We start from the raw sequence: 22,264 nt of genomic DNA, 5'->3' as shown, positions 1-22,264 counted from the left end.
TATCACTTTCTTAGATCTTGTAGACATGCCGTAGAAACCATAACACAAAATATGAGTTACTTACAATAACTAATTTTAATCCCATCTGCTAAGTATGACAACATTAGCATTTCCACTTAATTAAAAACACCCTTAAAGCAGCAATGTTTTAATCACTCCATTTTATTTACTCTCCTCTGGTGTCACTTATAATTGTAACTTTTTATTTTTTTTAATAATGAGAATGGGTTTTTTTTTCCCCTCTCTGCATCACACAAAAAGTGCTGTCGATAATTAGCAGTCTTCTGTTATTACTAGACTCAGGTGTCACAACTGTGTCTCATCCTCATTACAGTAAAAAATTTCACCTATCAGATTCATTATTGCTAGATAATGCAACTGAGAGACTTAGCGGGCCCTCCAGAAAAGTAATTCAGCCAAGCAAAATTATCAGCTAATTATATTTAGAATCAGACGCCCAACAACTATTTGCAGATAAATTGTATGAATTGAAGGGAATAGATTTGAATATTAAGATTCATAGATTTAGCAGATGATTTGTTAATTGGAATATAAAGGTCATTTTAACAATGGAGTTATAGGGACTCTGTTGTTTCACCAGAGATACTTGGAATTAAAAATCAAAATAAAGGATAAGTGTGGTTGCCATGGTTTGAATTTAGCATCTACAACCTTATTATAGAAAAATGTTAGGTTGTTTCTAAATTGCTACCAAAATTAATAGGCAGCCTATCTCCTACAATCCATAGACCAACTTCTAGATCCCATCCACATGTGTAAACTAATGGTCAATTTCTCATACAGTTTCTCTTTACATAGGTATCCTAGGATTAATAGCAGATCATTCTTCGTTGAGTTTAGCTAGCATTTTTAACTGAGTTCTTTTTTCTTTATTTTTTTTTTAAATGAAAGCTTGTGTTATACATTTCATGTTCTGTTTTCCCCAACTCCTCCAGGAATATATTGGCAGTTGTTTATTTTTGCATCAGCATGTAAGGTCATTTTCAAATAAAAGGATTAATTCCAAATCCTACCTTTTATCTGTCAAACTACATAAATATTGGATCCTGGTTTTATTAATTTGTGAGACAGAGAAAGACCTTGCAAAGAAGATGCTACAGTGTTTTAAAGATGACGCTGATTATAGCTTGGCCTGTTATTCTGTTTTCGAAAAGGAAATAATAGAAAATACATATTTTTCTTACATAAGTTCATCATCTGAACTCTACTAAATTTTGTGTGGCTAACAAACTATGCCTTTAAATGAAGAAAACTAACTAATGGCCAAAAAGATACTTCATCACACTTTGTATTCAGAAAACATTCCCTTATACATATACCATATCAGGAGGCGCAATGGTTAGAATGCAATATTGCAGGCTAAGTCTTCCCACTGCCAGGAGTTTGATCCTGACCAGCTCGAGGTTGACTCAGCCTTCCATCTTTTTAAGGCCAGTAAAATGAGGACCCAGATTGTTGGGGGCAAAATGCTGACATTGTAAATGGCTCAGTAAGTGCTGCAAAGAACTAAGAAGTTGCATATCAGTCTGAGTGCTATACTTATAGATTTTGGATTGGACATCCTACCTAAGCTTCCCCAATTTCTGACAATTATGATTGAGTAACACACAGGTTAAAGTATGAACAACCATGGAGATATGGGGAACCAGGACAATCCAAATAAGCTCATGCAATTCTCTTTCAGTTTTGTAAGCTGCCTTCTTGTATTTGAGGCTATAGGATTGTATGTAGTTGATACCACTCTGCTGATAGAATAATCCCCTGAAAACCTAATTCAGTGGAACAAAATAAGGATGTTTTTATGTATGTTAATTCTCATTGCATTTACCTACTTCCCATGCTGATCAAAACAGGGCTGTAAAAGGGTGAAATGCTCCCTTTCTCATACCATTGATGGAACCCTCCACTAGATCAAGAAACCGTTCAGTCTGCTAATTTAACACCTGCTGGATACAAACTATAATCTTTGAAGCTGTCTTTATTTACAATTTGGTTAAGCTATAGATGTTCTATTTCAAAAGCAGAAGTAAAGTCAGCTAAATTAATGTACATGCAAAATGTGCATCTTTTTTTTAAAGGAAGAAGGAATGTTTGGGGGAAAACCCTCCACAAATGTTTTTATGGTCAAATAATCATGTTGCATTTTTTAAGACAAAGTAGATATTCTATTAAGAAATCAAAATCAAATCCTCTACCATGTTGCATACTATTCAAATAAAGTCTAAAATAAACTTATAAAGGGTGGTTTCAAGTGTGAAATGTGGTTTCAAATTGTTTTATAATTTATTTAAAGTATGGTTTCAACTTTGCTCTGTAATTTCTGTCCAATAGAATTTCCAGTTTTGTTTATAAAGTTTATTGTATACTAGATGAATAACCATTGTGCTGAAGAATCACTGCATGCAAATATGTTTGTGCACACACTATTATTTTCTAGATTTTTCTATTGCTGTCATTGTCATTATTTTGCTGTTGTAATCCATTTGATTGTGGATGCCAGAGTGGTTGTGTCTCAAGCATACTTTACTGCCACAAGAGCAATAATAAGCTTCTAATTAGTCATTAAAAAATTAAAGACCCATAAGTATAACTAGGTCTGTTTAAGTATACATCATCCAATTCTTTCAGGCAAAGTCACTTTATTTCTTTACATGAATAAAAGAGGAACATGCCCATACCAAGCTAGCTCATGCTCAGAGGGTTTGTAATCACATTAATTTCGTACAGATACATGTAATTTTGAAATTACCTTTTAAAGTTTGAAACATCTTCTGTGTTTCACTATTCTAATTATTGCACAAAGAGTGTTGAGTATGGGAGCAATTCCTAATACTTATTTATGCTGGTAAGTCTAGATCTTTCCCACATTCTCACCACAGCTAACTTGCCACAGCAACTCACCATTGCCAAATCACCATGGCCGATTCACCATAGCCAACTCGCCCCGAGACCATTCAACAATGTAATTTAATTATTTAAAATACTTTAAAAATTACTTAAATTTTTGTCATTTCCATTTCATTTTATCTTTCCTTTTGTATCCTTTCTTTAATGATTCTATTTCACCATTTCTTTGAGATTTTGTAACTTTTGTCCCATAGAAAGTTGTCCCACTGCTAGTTGGCTGTGGCAAATTTTCCTGTAGTGAGTTGGTTGGGATGAGTTAGCTGTGGCGAGTTGTCCTAGATCCTCATCCAGTGCCTGTACTTGAGGGTGTGGTTGCGTTATTCATCACAATGAAGGCTTATTGATCCTAGAAAAACACCAGGAACTGAGCTAGTCTGTTTGCTGAGATACAGTGGGTCAATGTATGCTTATATCAGTGTTTGTTTTTGACAGTATGCTTGAAAATGAGAGGAAGTGTATTATAGGTGCCTCACTCTTCCCCAGGTACCATAGAGAAGAACAGCCCATATTGGTATCCTCTGTCTGTCTACTGAGACAGCTGTTTAAAGAAAAAAGCTGTGCTTTGATTTATTTAGCTAACAAAACATACGCTTGCTGTTGCATTATATGCAATTTATATGATCAATAAAATTATTTTTTTTAAGAAAAAGAGCAACTTTGGCATGTAAAGAGATTATACTGATGCTGAGGGAATATATTGTTGCAATCCAACTTCTGTGCCACTCGCCAAAAATATTCTTTGGGGCTCAGTAATGCAATAATAATACACAATTTGCATTTCCCCCGTTTAGGATAGAAGCGGTGCATTGTGGCTGTTACCCCCTTTGTCCGAATGCTTTGGTTTATCCAGAAATATTTCCAGGTATTATCCTATCTAGGTTTATTTTTTTTTCCTTTTTTAGGGGGGGGAGGTATTTTAATTTATAATTAATTTGAAAATACAAAGTTTGAGTATAAACTTAAGCAAGAGCAATTGTTTATTTGGCAAGCTACCATGTTAGCGCTAAGGAATTTTTTAATGTGTTTTAATACATTAGACGAAGTTTATATTTACCATCTGTTCTTTCATGATAACACAAAAGCTAGTTTTGAAATAGCATTCTTCATTGTTAGTATACACAGCCTATAATGATAGATTTTATTAAAAAGGTCGCTTTGTCTATGATAGCTTGCAGATTTTTTTTCCTTTTTAATAATATTCAGAGGGGAAGGGGGGGGGGGAAATAGGCCTGAAAAATTATACCAAATTATTTTAAACAATTTAATACTTAATAGTATGCAGTCGTGCTATGGGGTAACACTAATGTAGTACCAATTCTTTGGTAAAAAATCTCATCACTAAATGTCTCATATATGCATTGTGTTACATTAATATAATGTATTTTAATCACCCAAAGGAGATGTCTAAACAGCACAACTACATAGCCTTATTTAGCATTAAACATCCTTGTGAGCTGAGGTAAACCTTATAAAATCATGCTTAAATAATGTAAAACACGAGGCGGCACAGAGCAATATGCATTTTTAATTAGTAAAGTGACTAATATCGAGTGTGTGCTTTGAGGTTTTTGTTTCATTAAAAATGTATCTGTTTTTCCTGCAGCTGAATATCTGTATTCTACACCTGAACAGCTTATTAAAAGGCTCCAGAATTTCTGCAAGAGGCCAGAGATTGTAAGGAAACATCTCTATAAGGTATTTATTCCTTATAGCAACATGATGCTGCCTTTGGCTTAGTGGAAAAAAAACTGAACCCACCCAACCCTCCTTCCAAAACAAGGAGGAAAAAAACAACAACAAAAAACATTTAATTAACATCCTACTGTTTAAAGGAAACATGCTATGAAGGGATATTAGTTGTTATACTCACAAGGATTAATTACACTGGATGCCACTTGTATTAACCCAAAGTCTTATGAAATATGTGCACTTAGTATATGCTATACACTTTGTCTTCTTTTTTAATTTATTGTTTTCTAAAGTGACTGTCCGCCACACATGGACCCAAGAGGCTTATAAAAATGAACCTGGATTAATTTAATCCATTAGTTTAAAAGGAAAGTAAGAGAGGGGGAGAGATCCTACAATTATGTTAATAAAAGGAGCTTACTTTGTCCTATCAGATGATGGCCCAGGTATATTTCCCCCCTCTGCTTTAACTTGTTTTGATCACTTCAGAAAATGCGTAATGCATTGCATTGTGGATGTCTGTCTGTCTCTTTATATTGCTCTGTCTATCTATACGTACATACGTATATATGTACATATGAACATACGTGCATACATTCATATACACACGTAACTATACACACATGTATAGTTACATATATTTTTATTTATTATTCGTATCCCACCTTTGTTATTTTGACAAGCAACTCAAAGCAGCAAACACATCCAACACACCTTCCTCCTCTTATTTTCCTCAGAACAATAATCCTGTAAATGTGAATTGAGCTGAGAGAGTGACTGGCCCAAGGTCATCAAGCTGACTTTCATGGTTAAGGCAGGACTTGAACTCCCAGTCTCCAGCCTGGTGCCTTACTCACTGGATCAAACTGGCTCTTTATACAAGTGGTGCCTCACCCAAACCTTTGTAAATGAGTCCAATTTGGTTCTTTGCCTTTTAATGGCATTTTAGGCTAAGCTCAGAAAAGGAGCAACTGTGTTCCTCTTCGTGTTTCTATCCACCTGTAACAGTGAATAATGCAGCAAGAAAGGCAGAATAAGCTAAAATGTTGTTGTTGTTGTTTGTTAAATATATTTGCCACCTATCTCACTGGGGGACTACTCTAGGAGGCTTACAAAAAGAAAAAAGAAAGAAAATGTCCAAAAAGATGCCCAAACTATTCTAGAACATTAGAGCATGAAACCTGCAAGTCCCACATTTGATGTTTTTAGATTTCCAGAATGAATAAAAAGAGGAGGCAAAGATGCAGGTCTTCATGTTTTTTGGGAACATTGTGATAGGATATGCAATAGGATGCCCTCAGTACTTACTGAGGCACATTTCTCAACTTTCTCCCCCACCAAAAAAAAAAAAACCTCTAAAAGGAAATGAAAAGACATGTTTGTTTATAAAGGTGTCCATAAGCACTTCTTCGTTGATTCTAGCTGAATGTGGGAACTAATCAAGACGGCAGAGATCAAGGACACCAGCTTGCTTTTTGACAAATGGCTATTTCTGACAGGTGCTGCTCAGTGTGGTTGCCATTACCAGTCGGCCAGGTCCTTCTGTGGCAGCCATTTTGCAATAACCCCATAATAGTCTTTCAGATTTGGGCAGTGTCCACTGACCCAAAATATTTTCCTCTTCCTTTGCTACAATGTATAGTTCTGCTGTAACAAATAACATTGAACATTGTGGGTGTTTGCAATATAGATAGTTCTAGTTTAGCAACCACATTTGGGATTGACAACTCAGTCATTAATGGAGTGGTCACTAAGTGAAACCACAACTGTGCTTGCTTGCTTATTTATTTGTTTATCTATCTATCTATCTATCTATCTATCTATCTATCTATCATCTATCTACCTACCTACCTACCTACCTATCTATCTATCATTAACCCTGTCTGTCCGTCTATCTATCTATCCATCCATCCATCCATCCATCCATCCATCCATCTATCTATCTATCTCCTCTTGTCAGTCCTGAGGTACAAATATTCTCCTTCATTGGTACATAACAATTCAGTCCCTCAAGCGTGCTTTCTGTTAGCTTCTCTTGGAAACTGTAGCAGAGGACCAAGCCATATCAGTGCAGGTAGTCCTCAATTTACAATCACAATTGAGATCAGAATTTCCATTGCTAAAGAAGACAGTTCTGAAGTGAGTCACGGCTGATTTTATGATCTTTTTATCCCTGGTTGTTAAATCAATGCAGCCGTTAAGTGATTCACACACTTGTTAAGCAAATTTGGCTTCCCCATTGGCTTTACTTACGGGAAGCCGCTGGGAAGGTCACAAATGACCATCACATGACCCTGAGACATGGCAGCAGTTATAAATATATGCCAGTTGCTAAATGCCAAAATTTTGATCATTGGACCATGGGAATGCTATGACAGTGTGAGGACTACTTATAAAGGTTTTTTTTCCAGAGCTGTTGTAACTTCAAAGAGTCACTAAACTAACGGTTGCAAATCAAGGACTCCCTGTAATGGGGTTTTAATATGCCCAGTTTTGCAGACTGGGACCTCACTTGGCCCTTTTCTTCTCTGACCTTATCTGAAATTAATTTGCAGCGAATATGATCTCTCTCAATCTATTTCATATTTTTGTTTCCTTTTTGTCACATTAAAAAAAGTAAAAGTATAATTCGGCAGCAATTTTGCAAGGAGGTTTGGGATCACAGCTGAGGCTTTGGAGGTTGGGTGCAGGTTGTTTTGGGGAAACAACGTGTGAAAATGTTCTTAATAGATAGTGCTTTTTAGTTATGTCCATGAATCCCATACTTTTCCCTACAACAGTGCATCTTGCTGCTTTATATTCTTGGGGGGTGGGGGTGGGGTGTCACGTCTGCCTTCTCAATTCCTAGGTGGCCCAGAAATAGTGTTGATTCTGCTGCTAATAAATATATGCTTGATAATATGACCAGGCCACAATTCATACGCATTCTGTTTAGGATAAAGCAATTATATGCCTCTTCCCTTCCCCCAAAAAATTTCTGACTCCTCCCCTTGATATTTTTTCTAACTCTTCCATGCCTCCTCTCCCCCCCCCCCCCCATTGTCCCACATTTGTGCGAGTGAATGAAAATAATTTTGTTTTTTTTACACATGCAGTTTTTATGGGTGACCTAAGAGTGGACATTTATGTGAGGGCACACCAACAGGGAATATTGTTTCTGCAGGAAATGGTTAAACCTCGAGAAAAAAAAAAGAAGAGAACCAAAAATGCAATTTAACACCCAATTTCAAGCTCATTATCTTTCATTGTCTATTAAGTTGGCAATGGTTCAGAAGGTAGCTCATAATAGTTTAAAATGCTGACTGAACACTTCCAGTGTTCAACATTACTTCTTGAGTCAATAGTATCGCATAGCTATACATGGAGGCTTTAGAAAGAGAGAGAGAGAGAGAAACTCTTACATTTTTACCTTGACATTATAGTTCTTCCTAGTACTGCAGTTAGACAGTTTTGTTTCAGACAGCTTGCTTCATGGCTGGAGGCTAGGGTCTTTTGAGTTCCAAGGATTATTTCCATTTCATTATGGGCTGGAGAGTATTAATAAGTATGATTTCCAAAAAAGGAAAAAGAGATGTCTTTTATACAAGTTCCAGTAAATGAAATGCTTAATTGGCTACATTGGCTCTTTGCTACATTATATCCAGACACTGTTACCTGGCATGATCTCCACATACTTGGATAAATACATGCTCATTACACCTGATGGGTACAAATTCTTCCTAATCTAATTCTGGGAATCCCTGTATGGCAACTGTGGAGCTCTGTGGTTCTGCCTCCAAGGGAAGGAAATCCCATGTTTATGGATGGAACTGGGTCTACCATTAAACAGACGGAGAAAATCTTTTAATGCAGAGTTCTCCAAACTTGGCAACTTTAGGACTTATGGACTTCAATTCCCAGAATTCTTCAGCCCAAGTCCACAAGTCTTAAAGTTGCCATGTTTGGAAGAAGCTGTTCTAAGGTGACAGAAACCTGATGAGATAGAAGGATAGCCATCCCTACCCATGCCATTTGTTGGAAGACAGGAAATTGTCCTTCCAGTCTGCACTCTGCCAAGACATGGAAGAAAGTGTCCCATTCCCAAGATACTTATCAAAAGAAACAACTGCCGGATGAGTTATAACTTAAGTAGAAATAGAGGTGCTACCATATTCTTCATCTCCAACAGAAAACTCTTTTGACTCTGGGCTTTTTGCAAATGGGGAGGCAAAGCACCATGAAGAGGTCTTGAGTCCAACTGCCTATTTCATGGGTTAGCCAAACACTGCTTCGTAGTAATCTGCTGAAAGCCGAGATAGAAATATGAACCTAAATAATGGAACTTATTCTTTATCTTAAAAGATCCCATGTTTAAAATATAATTTCCCATCTATCCTGCATCCTTCCAGAACCCATTGATTTTTTTCCTAGATATCTATTCTTTCGACTGTACGTTGTAGATCTTACTGTTGCTGTAAACAAGAAACAGTACATTTTCTTGAAAGCAAAAATATTATTCTTCACTTTCCAGGTTTAGTTTTCTGTCTCCCTCAGTATTCCTTAGCCAAGATAATGTACTTTTTCTGACCCAGATAGTAGTCACTTCTTTTTCATATAAATTAAAGCTGCTGCTAAGGTATGATGGGGGACCCCAAAATGTGATCCTTATGGGGGCTCCCCTCTTATGGAACAGCTTGTCCCCCAAGGCGAAGTTGCCTCTCACTATCATGGCCTTCCAGAGATTAATAAAAACCTCACTGTTCCTGAAGGCTTAATATTATACATCAAGAATTTATAACTCTATGTTACTATTCTAACATATAACTTTTGTATTATCACCATTGTATTGTAAATGTCTGTACCCCACTGTTCATCTGAACAGAGACAGTAGAAAATTGCATAAATTAAATAAGGTACCCATATTTTCCCACATGCAAATGTTCTTCAGACAGCCACATTTGCTTCTTAAATGCTTTATACATTTTTTAAAAACCTTATGAGTCTAGCGGCAACGTTTACTCTTTTCCTAATTGTTGTTTTAAGTGCAAGTCCAAACCAGTGAAACTGGAACCTAGTCTTGCTGTAGGTTTGGCTGAAACCAGAGAAAGACCATCCTGCAGCTGGGGGCACAGCTCTTTCTACGAGAATTGACTGGAGTTTCAGTGAAATGCAAAAACCTGAAAAACAAAGGGGAGGGTTTCACTTTGTACCGTATACAGTTTAGTCACTGATTTCAGCCCAATGTAGAAAACACGGGCTGGGGCAGTCAGCTGTTTTCTTTCTTTCTTTCTTTGCGTTTTGCTGTGAGCCTATTAATAACATAGTGTAAACTAGTCATATTATTGCATTGTCAATTATATGCAGCTCCTGTGCCAAGTTAAAAAGTTAGAGGCAAAAGAGAGACAGAATTACGCTTGCTACAAAAAGGTAATCAATGTAAACAATATGGCACAGCAACATGTTATGGCTAAGCCCTGGGTGTATTGTTCCATACAAAGTGAATCTGAGACTTACTCCATTCTTGGTGTCTGTTGGAAGACAGAGCTCTAGCCTTGGTCCCTAGTTTAGCCGCAGTGAAATCAACACGTCACATAGTTTCCTCTACAAGTATCTATTTTAATAACTTTCATTCATTAGAGCTAGTAAAATCTATAAAATTATACCTATATTTGGATTCATTTCTTTTGGCAATAGTCCATACAAACTTTATCCTTGAAACATTTCTGGGTAATCAGAACAGAATAGAATTAAACATGGCACTTATTGCCTTTTGAGTTAGTTTTATTCTCTGTAAAACTTGGCATTCAAGGATTTTCCCCAGTGCTATAGATGATAGATAGACAGGCAGGCAGCAGGTTTCTCTTTGTGGTTTCTCATTTGCAATCTCATCTTCTTTATTTTAGTCAATCATCCCAAGCAAGTTTCTAGCAATTATTGGCAGATTTGGAAAAGCCAAGTAGAATTAGATTCGGTTAGGACTTGGATAGGGGACCACCAGGAAACTCTAAGGTTGTAGGTTGGAAAGAAAAGATGAAAGCCTATCTTAGAAAAAAAAAAGCAGTATTAAGCTGCTTCTGTATCGTACCAAGAAAACTATAGGGAGACATCCATGAAATCACGAGAGCTGAGACCTCCTTTTCTTCTAGAAACAAGTTTGATTAAACTCCGGTACAAGTGAGTGTTGAGATATGACTGCTACCCCAGGCCAAAACAATTGTGAGAAAACTATTGGATATGACGATGTTGATTATGTAAAGAATAATCATGAGTCACAGAAGAAGTATCAAGATACCCACAGGAAATGAAGAAATCCTTCTGCTCAAGTGGCAAATGGTTATCCTCTTGAAAGATTTCTGGAGTTCTACTGGCATTAAGTGGCTTCTGTTCTTTTAGCTTCTTTTTTCCCCACATCTTTGTCTCTTTCACTCCCTTTCCCTCTCCCCCTCACATTTTTTAGTGTTCACTTCTTTGCCCCTTCAGCTCTCTCATCTCCTTTGGTGCATTTACAGCGGTGCAACGGCTGCCTCCAGTCCCTTCCCTTTCTCCCCCAAGAAGAAAACTTGCAGGTGTCCTTTGAATCTGCCTAAGTCAGGAAGACACACACACACACATACACTTTCTTGGGATAGTGCTTCCCTCACTGCCCACCTTGTGTGTTTGTCCTTACCCACTCTTGTACCCAGATTTCCTTGCAAATCTTCCCTGCTTGCAAGAAGCTGCTGCTTTTTTCTTCCTGAAAAAGGAAAATAGGATAAGAAGGGAAGGGGGGGGCGCATAAAAGGAGGAAAAACAAGTCTTCATGTTCTCTGAGAATTGGATTCCGGCTTCTATGATCCTTTGAGTTGCATCACTTAGTACAGCAAGAACAATGTTCTCCAATCAGAGATGGAGACAGTCATTCAGAAGTCAACCTTCAAGGCAACGATCAGCAGCAATTAGGAGCCAGTCACCAGCAGCAGACAGCCAGCAGTCTCTCACCTTCCTTGGCACTTGATTCTGTACGGCTCTTCTAATTTCCTTGCCAAACTCCCATTTGCTTCCCCCATTTGTTTTGCTTAAAAAGATAGGCAATTAAACTAGGAAGCTGTTTGTTTCCTAGTGAAATTTATCCTCTAGTTGTTTGATATAAACAGGAGGGTATTGGTAACTGGGGCTAATAACTATTTCTGATATCTTGTTTAATTTTAATCCCTGAACTAAACAGCGGTCACAAACCAAGCGCAGGCCAAACCTGGATCTACATAGATGCAGTTGGTTGCATCCTGTGCCTTAGGGCTGTGCTTGAAAAAGCAGATTATTTAAAAGACATAGCAAGAAATGTGCAGCCCAGAATAGAAGCATGTGAACCTGCATCCTGATGCAAATGGTTTATCCTGTTATTAAAATACTCTGAATTCTCTCTCTCTCTCTCTTTGTCCCTCTCTCTCTCTCCCACTCCCTCTCTCCCTTTCTTCCTCTATCTCTCCCTTTCCTCTCTCTCTCTTTCTCCCTCTCTCTTCTTCTCTCTTTCTCTCTCTCTTTCTCACTCTCTCTCTCTCCCTCCCTCCCTCCCTCCCTCCCTCTCCCTCTCTCTTTTTCTCTCCATTTTCTCCTTCACCACCAGCCTGAGACCAACCTTCACCCCAAATAGTAATGAAAGTGTTAGTAGAAGAAAAGCAAGGCAGAGCCCAGAACAGGACAAGATGGAAATGATGCCAGAGTTTGAGATGGGGTGGAGAAGCAGAAATGAACCTTCAGTCCTTGGAGCAGAATTGGAAGGCAGACTGCTTTCAGATGAAACCTTTGCTCTTTTCAGTCCTGTGAAAGCATCACAGCCAAGAAAAGGAAAATTTGGATTGTACCACATTAACATTTTCAGTTTAACTGCAAGTGTGAGAAATACAGACTGGGTTTGCAAAATGCAGTTAAGCTAGGTCTGTTAAAGACTTAAAAGACGGCATGTACGTCTTTGATAACTCAGTGTATTCGTTGAAGTAACCAGTCAAAGAGTTGGATTGGTTGTATTTGTGCAGTCTTTCATTTGCCTTTCACCATGTTATTTTCAGTTCCCTTGGGATACTCCGACTTTAGCCCAAAGAGAAGGTTTAGCTGAGCATTAAGTTACACTCCAAGGTACAGTAGGAAGTAATGCTGCCATAGTGAGTAGCAGAACCTTCAGTATAAAAGCAAGGGCATCAAACTTTCTATTTCAAAACTAAATGGGGAGTACAAGCTTCCAGCATCCTTTAGGGAGGGAATTAAAACTGGCTGATGAGTTAGAAACATTGGAGAAAGGGCATCGGAGCACATAGGGGAATAGGGCAAGAGTGGAATCTTTTGAGTCCCTGGAACATGGCAGGATGGGGAGAGAGATATAAAATAGCTTTTTTTTTTTTACAAGAGAATCATTTAATTTTGCAGAAAAGACATTAACAGGAGACTGCAGAAGGCATGGGTGACCTCTTTCCTTTTGTTTAATTCAGTAGATCTGTAGCAAGCATGCTTTTTTAATTTCATGCCTTCTCATCCCCACATTCCCCCCCCCCCCCATTTCTGGGTTGTCAGAATGGGAGTATCCCATTTTTCAGGAGGGAGTAGGTGGCTAGAGGTTGAAAGTAAAACAGTGGATGATATTCATGCCATCATTTGTCACAAAAGACAGGTAACATTATTAATAGTAACTTCCATTTTTCACTCTTTTCCCTTTGCCTTAGAACTGACTTTACGCAACCCTGTCATTAACTGATTGCTGCTTCCTAGACACCAATACAAATTCCTTGCCTTTTATTTTTTCAGAGTTACTTATCTTACATTCATCTTGAGGTGGCCCATAAATGGGATTTCCTGTAACTAAGGCCTTAAAAACGGAGTGTGTGGGGGAGGGAAGAAGAAAGGGAGAAGGTAGTTGTGATCATTTACTAAGAGAAGGCAGAGGGTGTTGTGTTAATTTACTAATAGAACCATTACAAGTTTGTCCTTTCTTGTTATTGATTTTGCTATATGTGGTGAAAGATGTATCTATTTCTTATTTTTGGGTTACTTTTCAACTGTAGCACCAGGACAATTTACAACAACAAAAAGAATACACATATATGAAAGAAATGACATATATTACAAATGATAATAAATATTACATTATAACAGGAATAATAGCTACTTGAGGAACGGTCTCACACTGATGGGACTGGTCCATCAAGGAATTTTGGCTGGCCAGGTCCACGAGAAGAGCCTTTTCTGCCATGGCTCCAGTCCTTCGAAATATCTTACTCCCTGACGTGAGATTGGCTTCCAACCTCCTGTCTTTTCATAAGACCGGATGGCGTGACGAACCCAAAGTAGGGGAGTTTCATAATGGAGGTGGTTGACTAATTAAAACCTAATCCCATTCCACCACCACCATCACCACTCGGGTGTCTTGCTTCCTCCTTTGCCATCTTGTGCTAATGATCTTATCTGCTCTGTTATTTTATAATGGATGGTTTTAATGTTTTTTTTTAATAATGCTTTTACGTTGTAAGCTACCCAGAGCCATTGAATACGAGATAGGTGGCAAATCTTATAACAAATAAATAAAAAATAAAAACAGAAGCAACCAATGGAATTACGATGGCATAAAAAGGCCTCTGCATAGTATAGGAGGAACAATGGGAAGGACACAGGTGAAATCCTCTGAGGGAGCATTCCGTAGATAGGATTATGAGAAAACCTGTTCCCTGAACATCTGTATCTGTTTATGATGCACCCAAATGTTGCTGAAACTGCAGTTGAGAAATAATACTTCTGCCATTTTGGGCTTGGAGTAGGGGGAAGAAGTACAGAGAATCGTCCCATGATTATAGATTTATCCTAAAAATGATGGTGTGGGCACTGAAGGTGATATAATTTGTACAAATGTGCATAGCATTAGATGAATCAGAAGTATTAACTTTCTTGTTAGGAAATGGGCAATATTATCCGAAAGATCAGACAGGATCAAGATTATAGACCCAAATAGTTTTTAAAAAACACAGAAAGGAACGAATTAGATACCAGAGAAGAGGACATAGAAAAGCAATAAGAAAAAACAGGGAATCCCCGAGAGTTAACATTAATGGTGAAGCAAAGGGGAATTGAGAAGATAAGGAGGATAAAGGAAGAATTGTAGACAATTGCCTTCAATATAATTTTGGGGGAAAATGCAGGGCAAGGAGAAGACATGCCAACTTTTGAAGGAATCCATAAGGCAAAGGTTACCCTTGCACATATGTGCTAGTAGTTACCAACTCTAGGGGGCAGTGCTCATCTCCGTTTCAAAGCCAAAGAGCTAGCACTGTCTGAAGACATCTCCATGGTCATGTGGCCGGAATGACTAAACACCGAAGGCGCACAGAATGCTGTTACCTTCCCACCAAAGGTGGTTCCTAGTTTTCTACTTTCATTTTTATATGCTTTCGAACTGCTAAGTTGGCAGAAGCTGGGGCAAGTAACGGGAGCTCACTCCGTTATGCCGCGCTAGGGATTCGAACCGCCAAACTGCCAACCTTTCTGATCGAAAAGCTCAGCGTCCTAGCCACTGAGTCACCACGTCCCCTGTAGGAATGCATTACCCAGGTCAAAACTCATAGGGACATAGACTTTTATACTGACATTGGTCCATCAAGAGTAACTGGAGTAACTTTCCAAGGTTTCAGATTAGAGTTTTGCTAGGGTGCCTGAGGGTGCCAGAGATTCTTGACTTCTGCCCCTCCCCCATCTCATGTAATCATCAGCTTATCTTGTTCCCTGCCATCTTTTCTTCCCAGGTCACAGTCTATAACCAAGGCCACAATAAATGTATGCATGGAGCAGATAAACTGAATCACAGATCAGAACTGAAGACCATTCACCTTAGCATAGGTTTCCTTGCTTTGGCCTAAATTACATGTGAGTAGGGAGATGTGTGCAGTGCTGCCTGCTTACCCTCTTTGCATAAAAGACTGGTAAGGGGAAATGGTGGTTTATATTTGGACCAGGAAATTGAATGAGGGAAAGAGTTTTAGCTATGCCCATCCCACCTTTATCCAATTTGCTGTTAGTTATAGAGAAGGAATGACATTCCAAATGGCTACCTCTCTATCTTTCTCTGTCTTCCGTAATAGTCCCAACAGATTTGGGAAGAGGATGATTTGAATTCGGGCAAAAGTGTGTGAGAGGAGGATTAATCTTCTTCAGTTTCTTTTAAACAAAGAAAAGGATGCTAGAAGATCCTATTCCTCTTTTCTCATCAGCTATCCTGTCTGGCCCTTGGCCTAGCCAGCAAAATTATCATGTTGCTTTTAAGCAATCAGTTCTTATCTAACAGGGAGACTTACCTGTTTATAAAGATCAGTTAATATATTTTTTTCCAAATCAACATTTATTGCCCTTAATGAATAGTAAGGAATTAACATAGGTGCTTCTGTATCCTACTGATCTGTGTACTATAACAAAATAAAACCAGAGATGTCTACCATTGCTAAAATGAGGTTATACCAGAACAGTAAATGAAACTGATAGAATGGGTGATAAATGTTTACAGTTTTGTTTATGGGAAAGGTGATCAATATTGATCAGAGAACAAACACCAGTAAAATTATTCCTTCTGCTCTGCGATCCAATGCAACCCCCCCCTTCTGTGTGTGTGTGTGTGTGTGTATGTGTGTAGAACATGGTTTTTCTGTCTGTTTGATCCTGCTTTCAGCCTGCTCTTAACTATTAATAATTCACATTTGTGAATCCAAATAAAATTGTACTAAATCTCTGAACGGCTGGGGATTTTGTTCCACAGGGAGGAAAGGGAGAGAAGGTACACAATGAAATAATCTGGCACGTCCTCCAAAGCTTTCCTGATTTCAGGTGAAGTCTACAAAGAGCAACAGCCCAGTCTCACAATAGTTGAGCAACAAAAGCCTCTCCTTTTACTGTACAAAAGTTACATTGACTTGGGACCGAGTCCCTATACCTTGATCTAACCAGAGGGCAGGATTTTATTTACATTGGTATTATGCCGGTGTTTATACTACCATGTGATTTTAAGGGAGAATTTCTGAATTGGACACAACTGTGCATCTATTTATTAATCAAATATTTGACAGTGCAAAAGAGGAAAAGAAACCCTCTTTTATTTTTCTGTCTCTTCTCTCTCTGTCTGTCTCTTTGTTCTCACAGGGTGAAACATCTCAGTTTTCTTGGGCAGCGCTCCATGATAAATTCAGGTCTCTCCTCACAACAGAACCCAGGGAAGATTTGTGACAGATGGGGCGAAGTCACAAACTTGCAGCCGAAAGCAAAACGGGGAGAACTTTCCAGTGTGTGTGTGTGTCCATATTTACCTGATCAGAGGAAAAGAGGCAGAGGAAGCTCAGCCTGGCTGCTTGTCATAGCTGACACAGAGCCATCTGCCACAAACCTGTGGCGGCTTCAGATCTCCGATCCCTGCCACCACTCCGGCTCAAATTGAATGCAGATTCCTGGAGACGTTACGATGGTTACACATGTCCTCGGCATCACAGGCAGGAGACTGAAAAAATAAATGTGGCCTGTTGTATAACTATGCTCATGTATCCCATATGTGGTGCCACATTGAATTTCCGGTGGAATTTGTTTCTGTCCTTTGTACTGGATGACACGGAGCCTGCGTGCTTTCCCTTGGCCGACGTGATGGCAGCCAAGATTGCAACTTCAAACATTTGCTGCCAGCTTTCAATACCTAGACTGCCTGGTTATCCTTGCAGCGTAGTTGTCGCGTCCTCCAAGGGGCACAGGGTCTCAAAGGAGGACCACTGCCCTCTCTCCAACCCACCCACCCTGTCTAATTGGGCAGATCTCTAGGAATTATGGAGAGGCGGAAACTGCTTTTTTTTTTTTTGCACTTCTTCCCACCATCTCTTCCTCCTCTTCTCCATCCCACCCTCTTTCCTCCTTTTGCAAATTAATGACTCCATGGCACTGGGGCTTTTAAGTGAAGGTATTAATAAGGGGGTCTGGCAGGTGATCCATGATTCCCAGAGTTGCATTTGCATTTAATTAATCTTAAAGAAAGTGGCAAGATAAACAGCTGTAATTCAAATTAGCATGGGAAATATGCTAGATGGTGCCATCTATCCAATGAAACGAAAGGTTGGAGACTTGTTTTATTTCTCTCAAGGCCGGTGAACAGGCAGACATCACAATTGTTCCATGGGGGCAAAATACAGATATTTGTGGGGTCCCCCCCTCCTTGTTATGACCTGTTTTGTTATTAAGTAGAAGGGATGGGAATGAGAAATTGGTACCCCAACTTGTAAATGGGAGCTTTTCATTATAAATTGATTGTACTTTGAACAATGATAGAGCAACTGCATTTGTTGATGTTAAATGCTCCAAAATTTCAAATGTGCTATATCTTATTTTTAATAAAAATACCCCTTGAAGTTTTTACTTAGCATATTCCATTCAGGTATGAGTACGTAAATTTATCGATGTGTTTCAGATGTTTACAAAAGATGATTACATAATTTCAACCATCTTAAAAACAGGCCAGTTACAAAGCATCCAAATTTTGATTGTATGACCACGGGGAATGCTACCACAGTCATAAGTGTGAAAAATGGTTTAAGTGCCGTTAAATGGTTTCAGTGCCGTTAAACGGTTACTAATCAAATGGTTCCAGGTTGAGGACTACCTGTACTTCATTTCTATCTTAAACCTCAGTTACTGACCTGCATTTAGTATGTAGCTAAATACAAAAGTTGCAGGCATCAGACACACTAAAGTTGAAGTTCTGAGCATTCCTGGATTGTGGATGGTAATTGTAATCTGTTTATAAGGACTATCCATCTTGTTAGAGCTGCTGTACTAAACCAGGTACCTTATCTTCTGATTGCCTCTTTTTCAGTCTTTTTTAATTTCCAAGTATCTGTGCCTTCTCCAGTGACACTTATCTTTTTATATTATGTGTCCAAAACATTTAAGCTTTAAGAACATCATCAATGTTGTTCTTTCACCTTCAGTGAGATTCCATCTACGCATTAGGGTACTGTCTGAGGTTGTTCAAGTTTTTCCCGGCAATATTACTTTTTATTTCTATTTCTTCATCTAGCATTTTTCATAACACATTCTGCTTAAGCTAAATAAGTAAGGGGAAGGGGATGGTATCAACCCTTGGTGTGCTCCTTTAGGCCAAATTAAATATGATGAAATTATCTTGCTTTTTCCATTTTTCTGTTGGAATTTAACAATGTGAACTGCAGTGCCCCAGAATGCAGCTTTAAACATCTGGTAGTTCTCATTGCAGATACTGCTGTTGAAGTTTGGAATGCAGGATGCTTCCAGTCTCAGTACTGAAATAATTCTGAAGATACTGTAGGAGAAGATGGGCCAAATTTTTTATTGTCTTGCATATTGGAGGAGGAGGAGAAGGAGAAGAGGTAGTGGTAGTGGTAGTAGCAATCTCATCATCTAGACACGACCGAGTTACTAAATTAATCCACTGGTCATTATATAAAAATATGACTTACCTGTTTCCAAAAAGTCATGGGAGCGCAATGTTGAAAAAGTTACCAAAAATGAGAAGGTGAAGATCTTGTGGGACTTTACAATACAGACGGATCGGCATTTGGAACACAACACGCCAGATATCTTGGCTGTAGAGAGCCAAAACATACAATTCATTGACATCGCGGTACCTGGAGATGCCAGAGTCAAAGAAAAAGAACTGGAAAAAAATCATGAAATACCGCAACCTGACCATCAAAACTACCTGATTATGGATGAAACATGAAATAGTGATACTCATTGTCATCGGGGCACTTGGTACCATGTCCAAGAATTTTATAAGATACATCAACAAATTGCAGCTTCCTGCAATAGCACCAGCGGAACTGCAAAAAACTGTGCTACTAGGAACATCATATATTTTAAGAAGGTACTTGGTTGATACCTAGGATGCTGGCAGCAACCCGTATCAACCATTAGCACCAATCAAAGGTATTTGTGATGCATTTTTGAATGTTCAGTTGACTGAGTTTCATGTTTAATGTTTAAAGTATAATAATAATAAAGATGGCAGCAGACAGCAAATATCCCCTCTGAAAAGATGCTGAAGTGGATCACTTAGCTGCTGAAGAAAATCATAAAACAGAAAGACCTGCAAATAGAAATAGAACAATTGTGGCAAAAGAAAGCAAACATAGTACCAACAATAATCGGGACCTTAGGTGCAATCCCAAACTATCTGGAGCCCCTTCGGCATTGACAATGTCTCCATCAGTCAATTGCAAAAGGCAACTTTACTTGTAGCAGCTTACATCCTACAACAATATCTTTTAACACCATCAAACATCACCATCTATTTACAACTGTGATGGTCAGGCCTCGTTGTGATCTTACATTAAGGACTCCCTGTAATAATAGGCATCTTTGGTGTAATCCCAAAACATCTGATATATTTGAAACACCTTACATCTTGTGATAATACAATCAAACAATAATATCTGTTTTTCCCAGGTCCTTAGGAAGAACTTGCTAGCTGGATAAAAATGCCAAAACCAATCTAAAGATCTGGCTGACTTTGCAACCAACCATAATAATTTGCTGATTGTATTTATAGGCCATCTTGAAATAAGAGGCATGTTGGAGGATCAACGCATTTTTAAAAATATTTTAAAATATTCATTTTAAAAGAGCACCTCAAAATCCTAATGGCACATACTTTTTGTAAGAATATATTGTTATTTCCAGCATTTGTCTTCACTGCCACTTTTGCAGATACTCATAGCTACCAGTAATATTTTCAAAGTCACAATTTATTCTGTGCTTCCATTATAATTTGATGCTTTGGTAGCTATGCCAACTCTAAATATTTTCTTCTGTAGCTAAACTCAGATACTACCTTTTCCTTTGAACACAGATGCTTTGAAAAATCTTGCTACATATTTCTGATTTTTAAAGCTGAAAGTATGCTAATATTTTTTTCCATAGCGGGTAGTCATATGTTTTGTTGCTCTTCCACTTGTTTTCTGTCTCACTGATTAGTACTAGAGTTTAAGGGTTGGAAATTTTTCAGGTATAGCAAAATTTGTTAATTAATTTATTATTATCACCATTTCTAATTCCAATCTCTTTACTTTCATGAACTTTGCTTTTCCGGTTTCCAAAACAACAATAAAGTGATTGTCCCTTAGTGTAATTCCTAATTTTTGAGCGTCCAATCATGCTTAACCCCTCCACTCAAAGCAGTGTGGGGTGAAACAATGCTGCAAAAATAACAGCTGGAAAATGGCAAACCTGTGACAGATTAAATTCGTTTTGCTAAAATATTTAAATGCTTCAACATGGCAATCCAGACATTATCATGAAATGATTTTTTTGCCTCTTGAGTTATGAACCTTTGCAAATAAGGTTTTATAATAGAAAAACTGTCAGTGCCTTAATTATAGGATAATAAATAGCAATGCTGTATTAACTTCTGATGTTCCCCCCCCCCAAAAAAAATGTGCCTAGCTATTGTTAGAAACTGATAATCACATGCTATAGAACATCTTGCATTTACAATGCACCCTTTCTTCATGTGGATCTTGGAAACATTCATGAGAAGATAGTTGAAGGAAACAGTGTTGAAGGTCGCATTGAATCCCTAAACAAACGAGTTTTGCACTTTACTGTGAAGAGAAAAATCAGTTCTACTATGAGCTGTGAGTCAAAGGAAAAGCAAAACAAAACCTCAAGTCTCTTTGATCTGCAAAGGTAACCAAACTGAAGAATTGGTTAATTTAAGGAGTGGAGATAATGGAAGCAGAAATATCACCTCAAAGTATTTATAATATGGCAGCAGTAGAATTTGAGTGAAGAGAATTGAACTCTGCTTACAAACCTTTGGCTTGTGGAAAGGCTTTGAAGAATGAGCAGCTGTCCAATCCAACAATTTGTAAGCGAGGTTGGTAGATTAAAAATCAAAGTAGGTTAAACAGGGCCAGGGTGCTCCAAAATGATATAACGTAGGCAAAAACTGTGGGGTGGAAATTTAAAAAGTTCTGGGGCCTTTTTTTTTTAAGCAAGCCTCGCTGAATCTGAAGAAACTTCTCGGGTCTCACATGACAAACAGTAACCAATTTTGAAGGAGGAGGAATCAAATAAAACATCCTCTGTAAACACATTAATTCTTTATTCTGCCTTTCTTCTGAAGAGTATCTCAGGGTCCCTTGTACTGTCCCCTCTGTGAGGTAGGCATCATTGTGTCTCCAATATATTGCCAGATGTTATGTGTACCTGAAAGTGCCATTCATCCACCCTAAGATTTTTTTCATGGTGCACGTTCCTGAATGAACAAATACCAAGAACAGGTTAAGCTAAGGTAGTTGTAAATGAGGTGACCTATCTAGAAAGAGGACATTTACGCACATTTTCCTTAAAACCAAATAGAAACTAAATAAGACACATACAGGTATTAGCAATGACAGTACTTAGGACTCCGTTCCATTTAGGTTTACAGGAGCTAAGGGTCTGCTATTGCATATAATGCATAGTGTTGTGTAAGGGTCGGTCACATTACCTACTTGCTACTTTAGCCTATGGAAGTTGTTTTTTCTGCTTTTCCTTGTTTTTGAATACTGTATATAAATGCCCTATATTTTCTAGTTATATTTTAATAAGGAGACCATAATTCCATATTATACTATTGCTACAACAACAAATATAATAATGGCCTAAGGTT

General features: G+C 38.2%; 1 protein-coding gene across 5 annotated transcripts in view; it reads left to right on the top strand.

The window, feature by feature from the left end:
• GTDC1 (glycosyltransferase like domain containing 1) overlaps positions 1-17,946 on the top strand; it is a 288,481-nt gene extending 270,535 nt beyond the window's left edge. For all 5 annotated transcript variants that reach the window (XM_081935119.1, XM_081935121.1, XM_081935120.1 and 2 more), the window contains 3 exons: positions 3,720-3,790; positions 4,532-4,623; positions 16,741-17,946. In XM_081935119.1, the coding sequence (XP_081791245.1) occupies positions 3,720-3,790; positions 4,532-4,623; positions 16,741-16,824 (247 nt within the window). In that variant the 3' untranslated portion in view covers positions 16,825-17,946. The remainder of the gene's footprint in view (positions 1-3,719; positions 3,791-4,531; positions 4,624-16,740) is intronic.
• Positions 17,947-22,264: the final 4,318 nt, after the last annotated feature.

Source organism: Natrix helvetica, assembly GCF_964273705.1.
Source record: "Natrix helvetica genome assembly, chromosome: 1".
Lineage (NCBI taxonomy): Eukaryota > Metazoa > Chordata > Lepidosauria > Squamata > Natricidae > Natrix > Natrix helvetica.
This window is presented reverse-complemented; position numbering and strand designations above follow the sequence as displayed.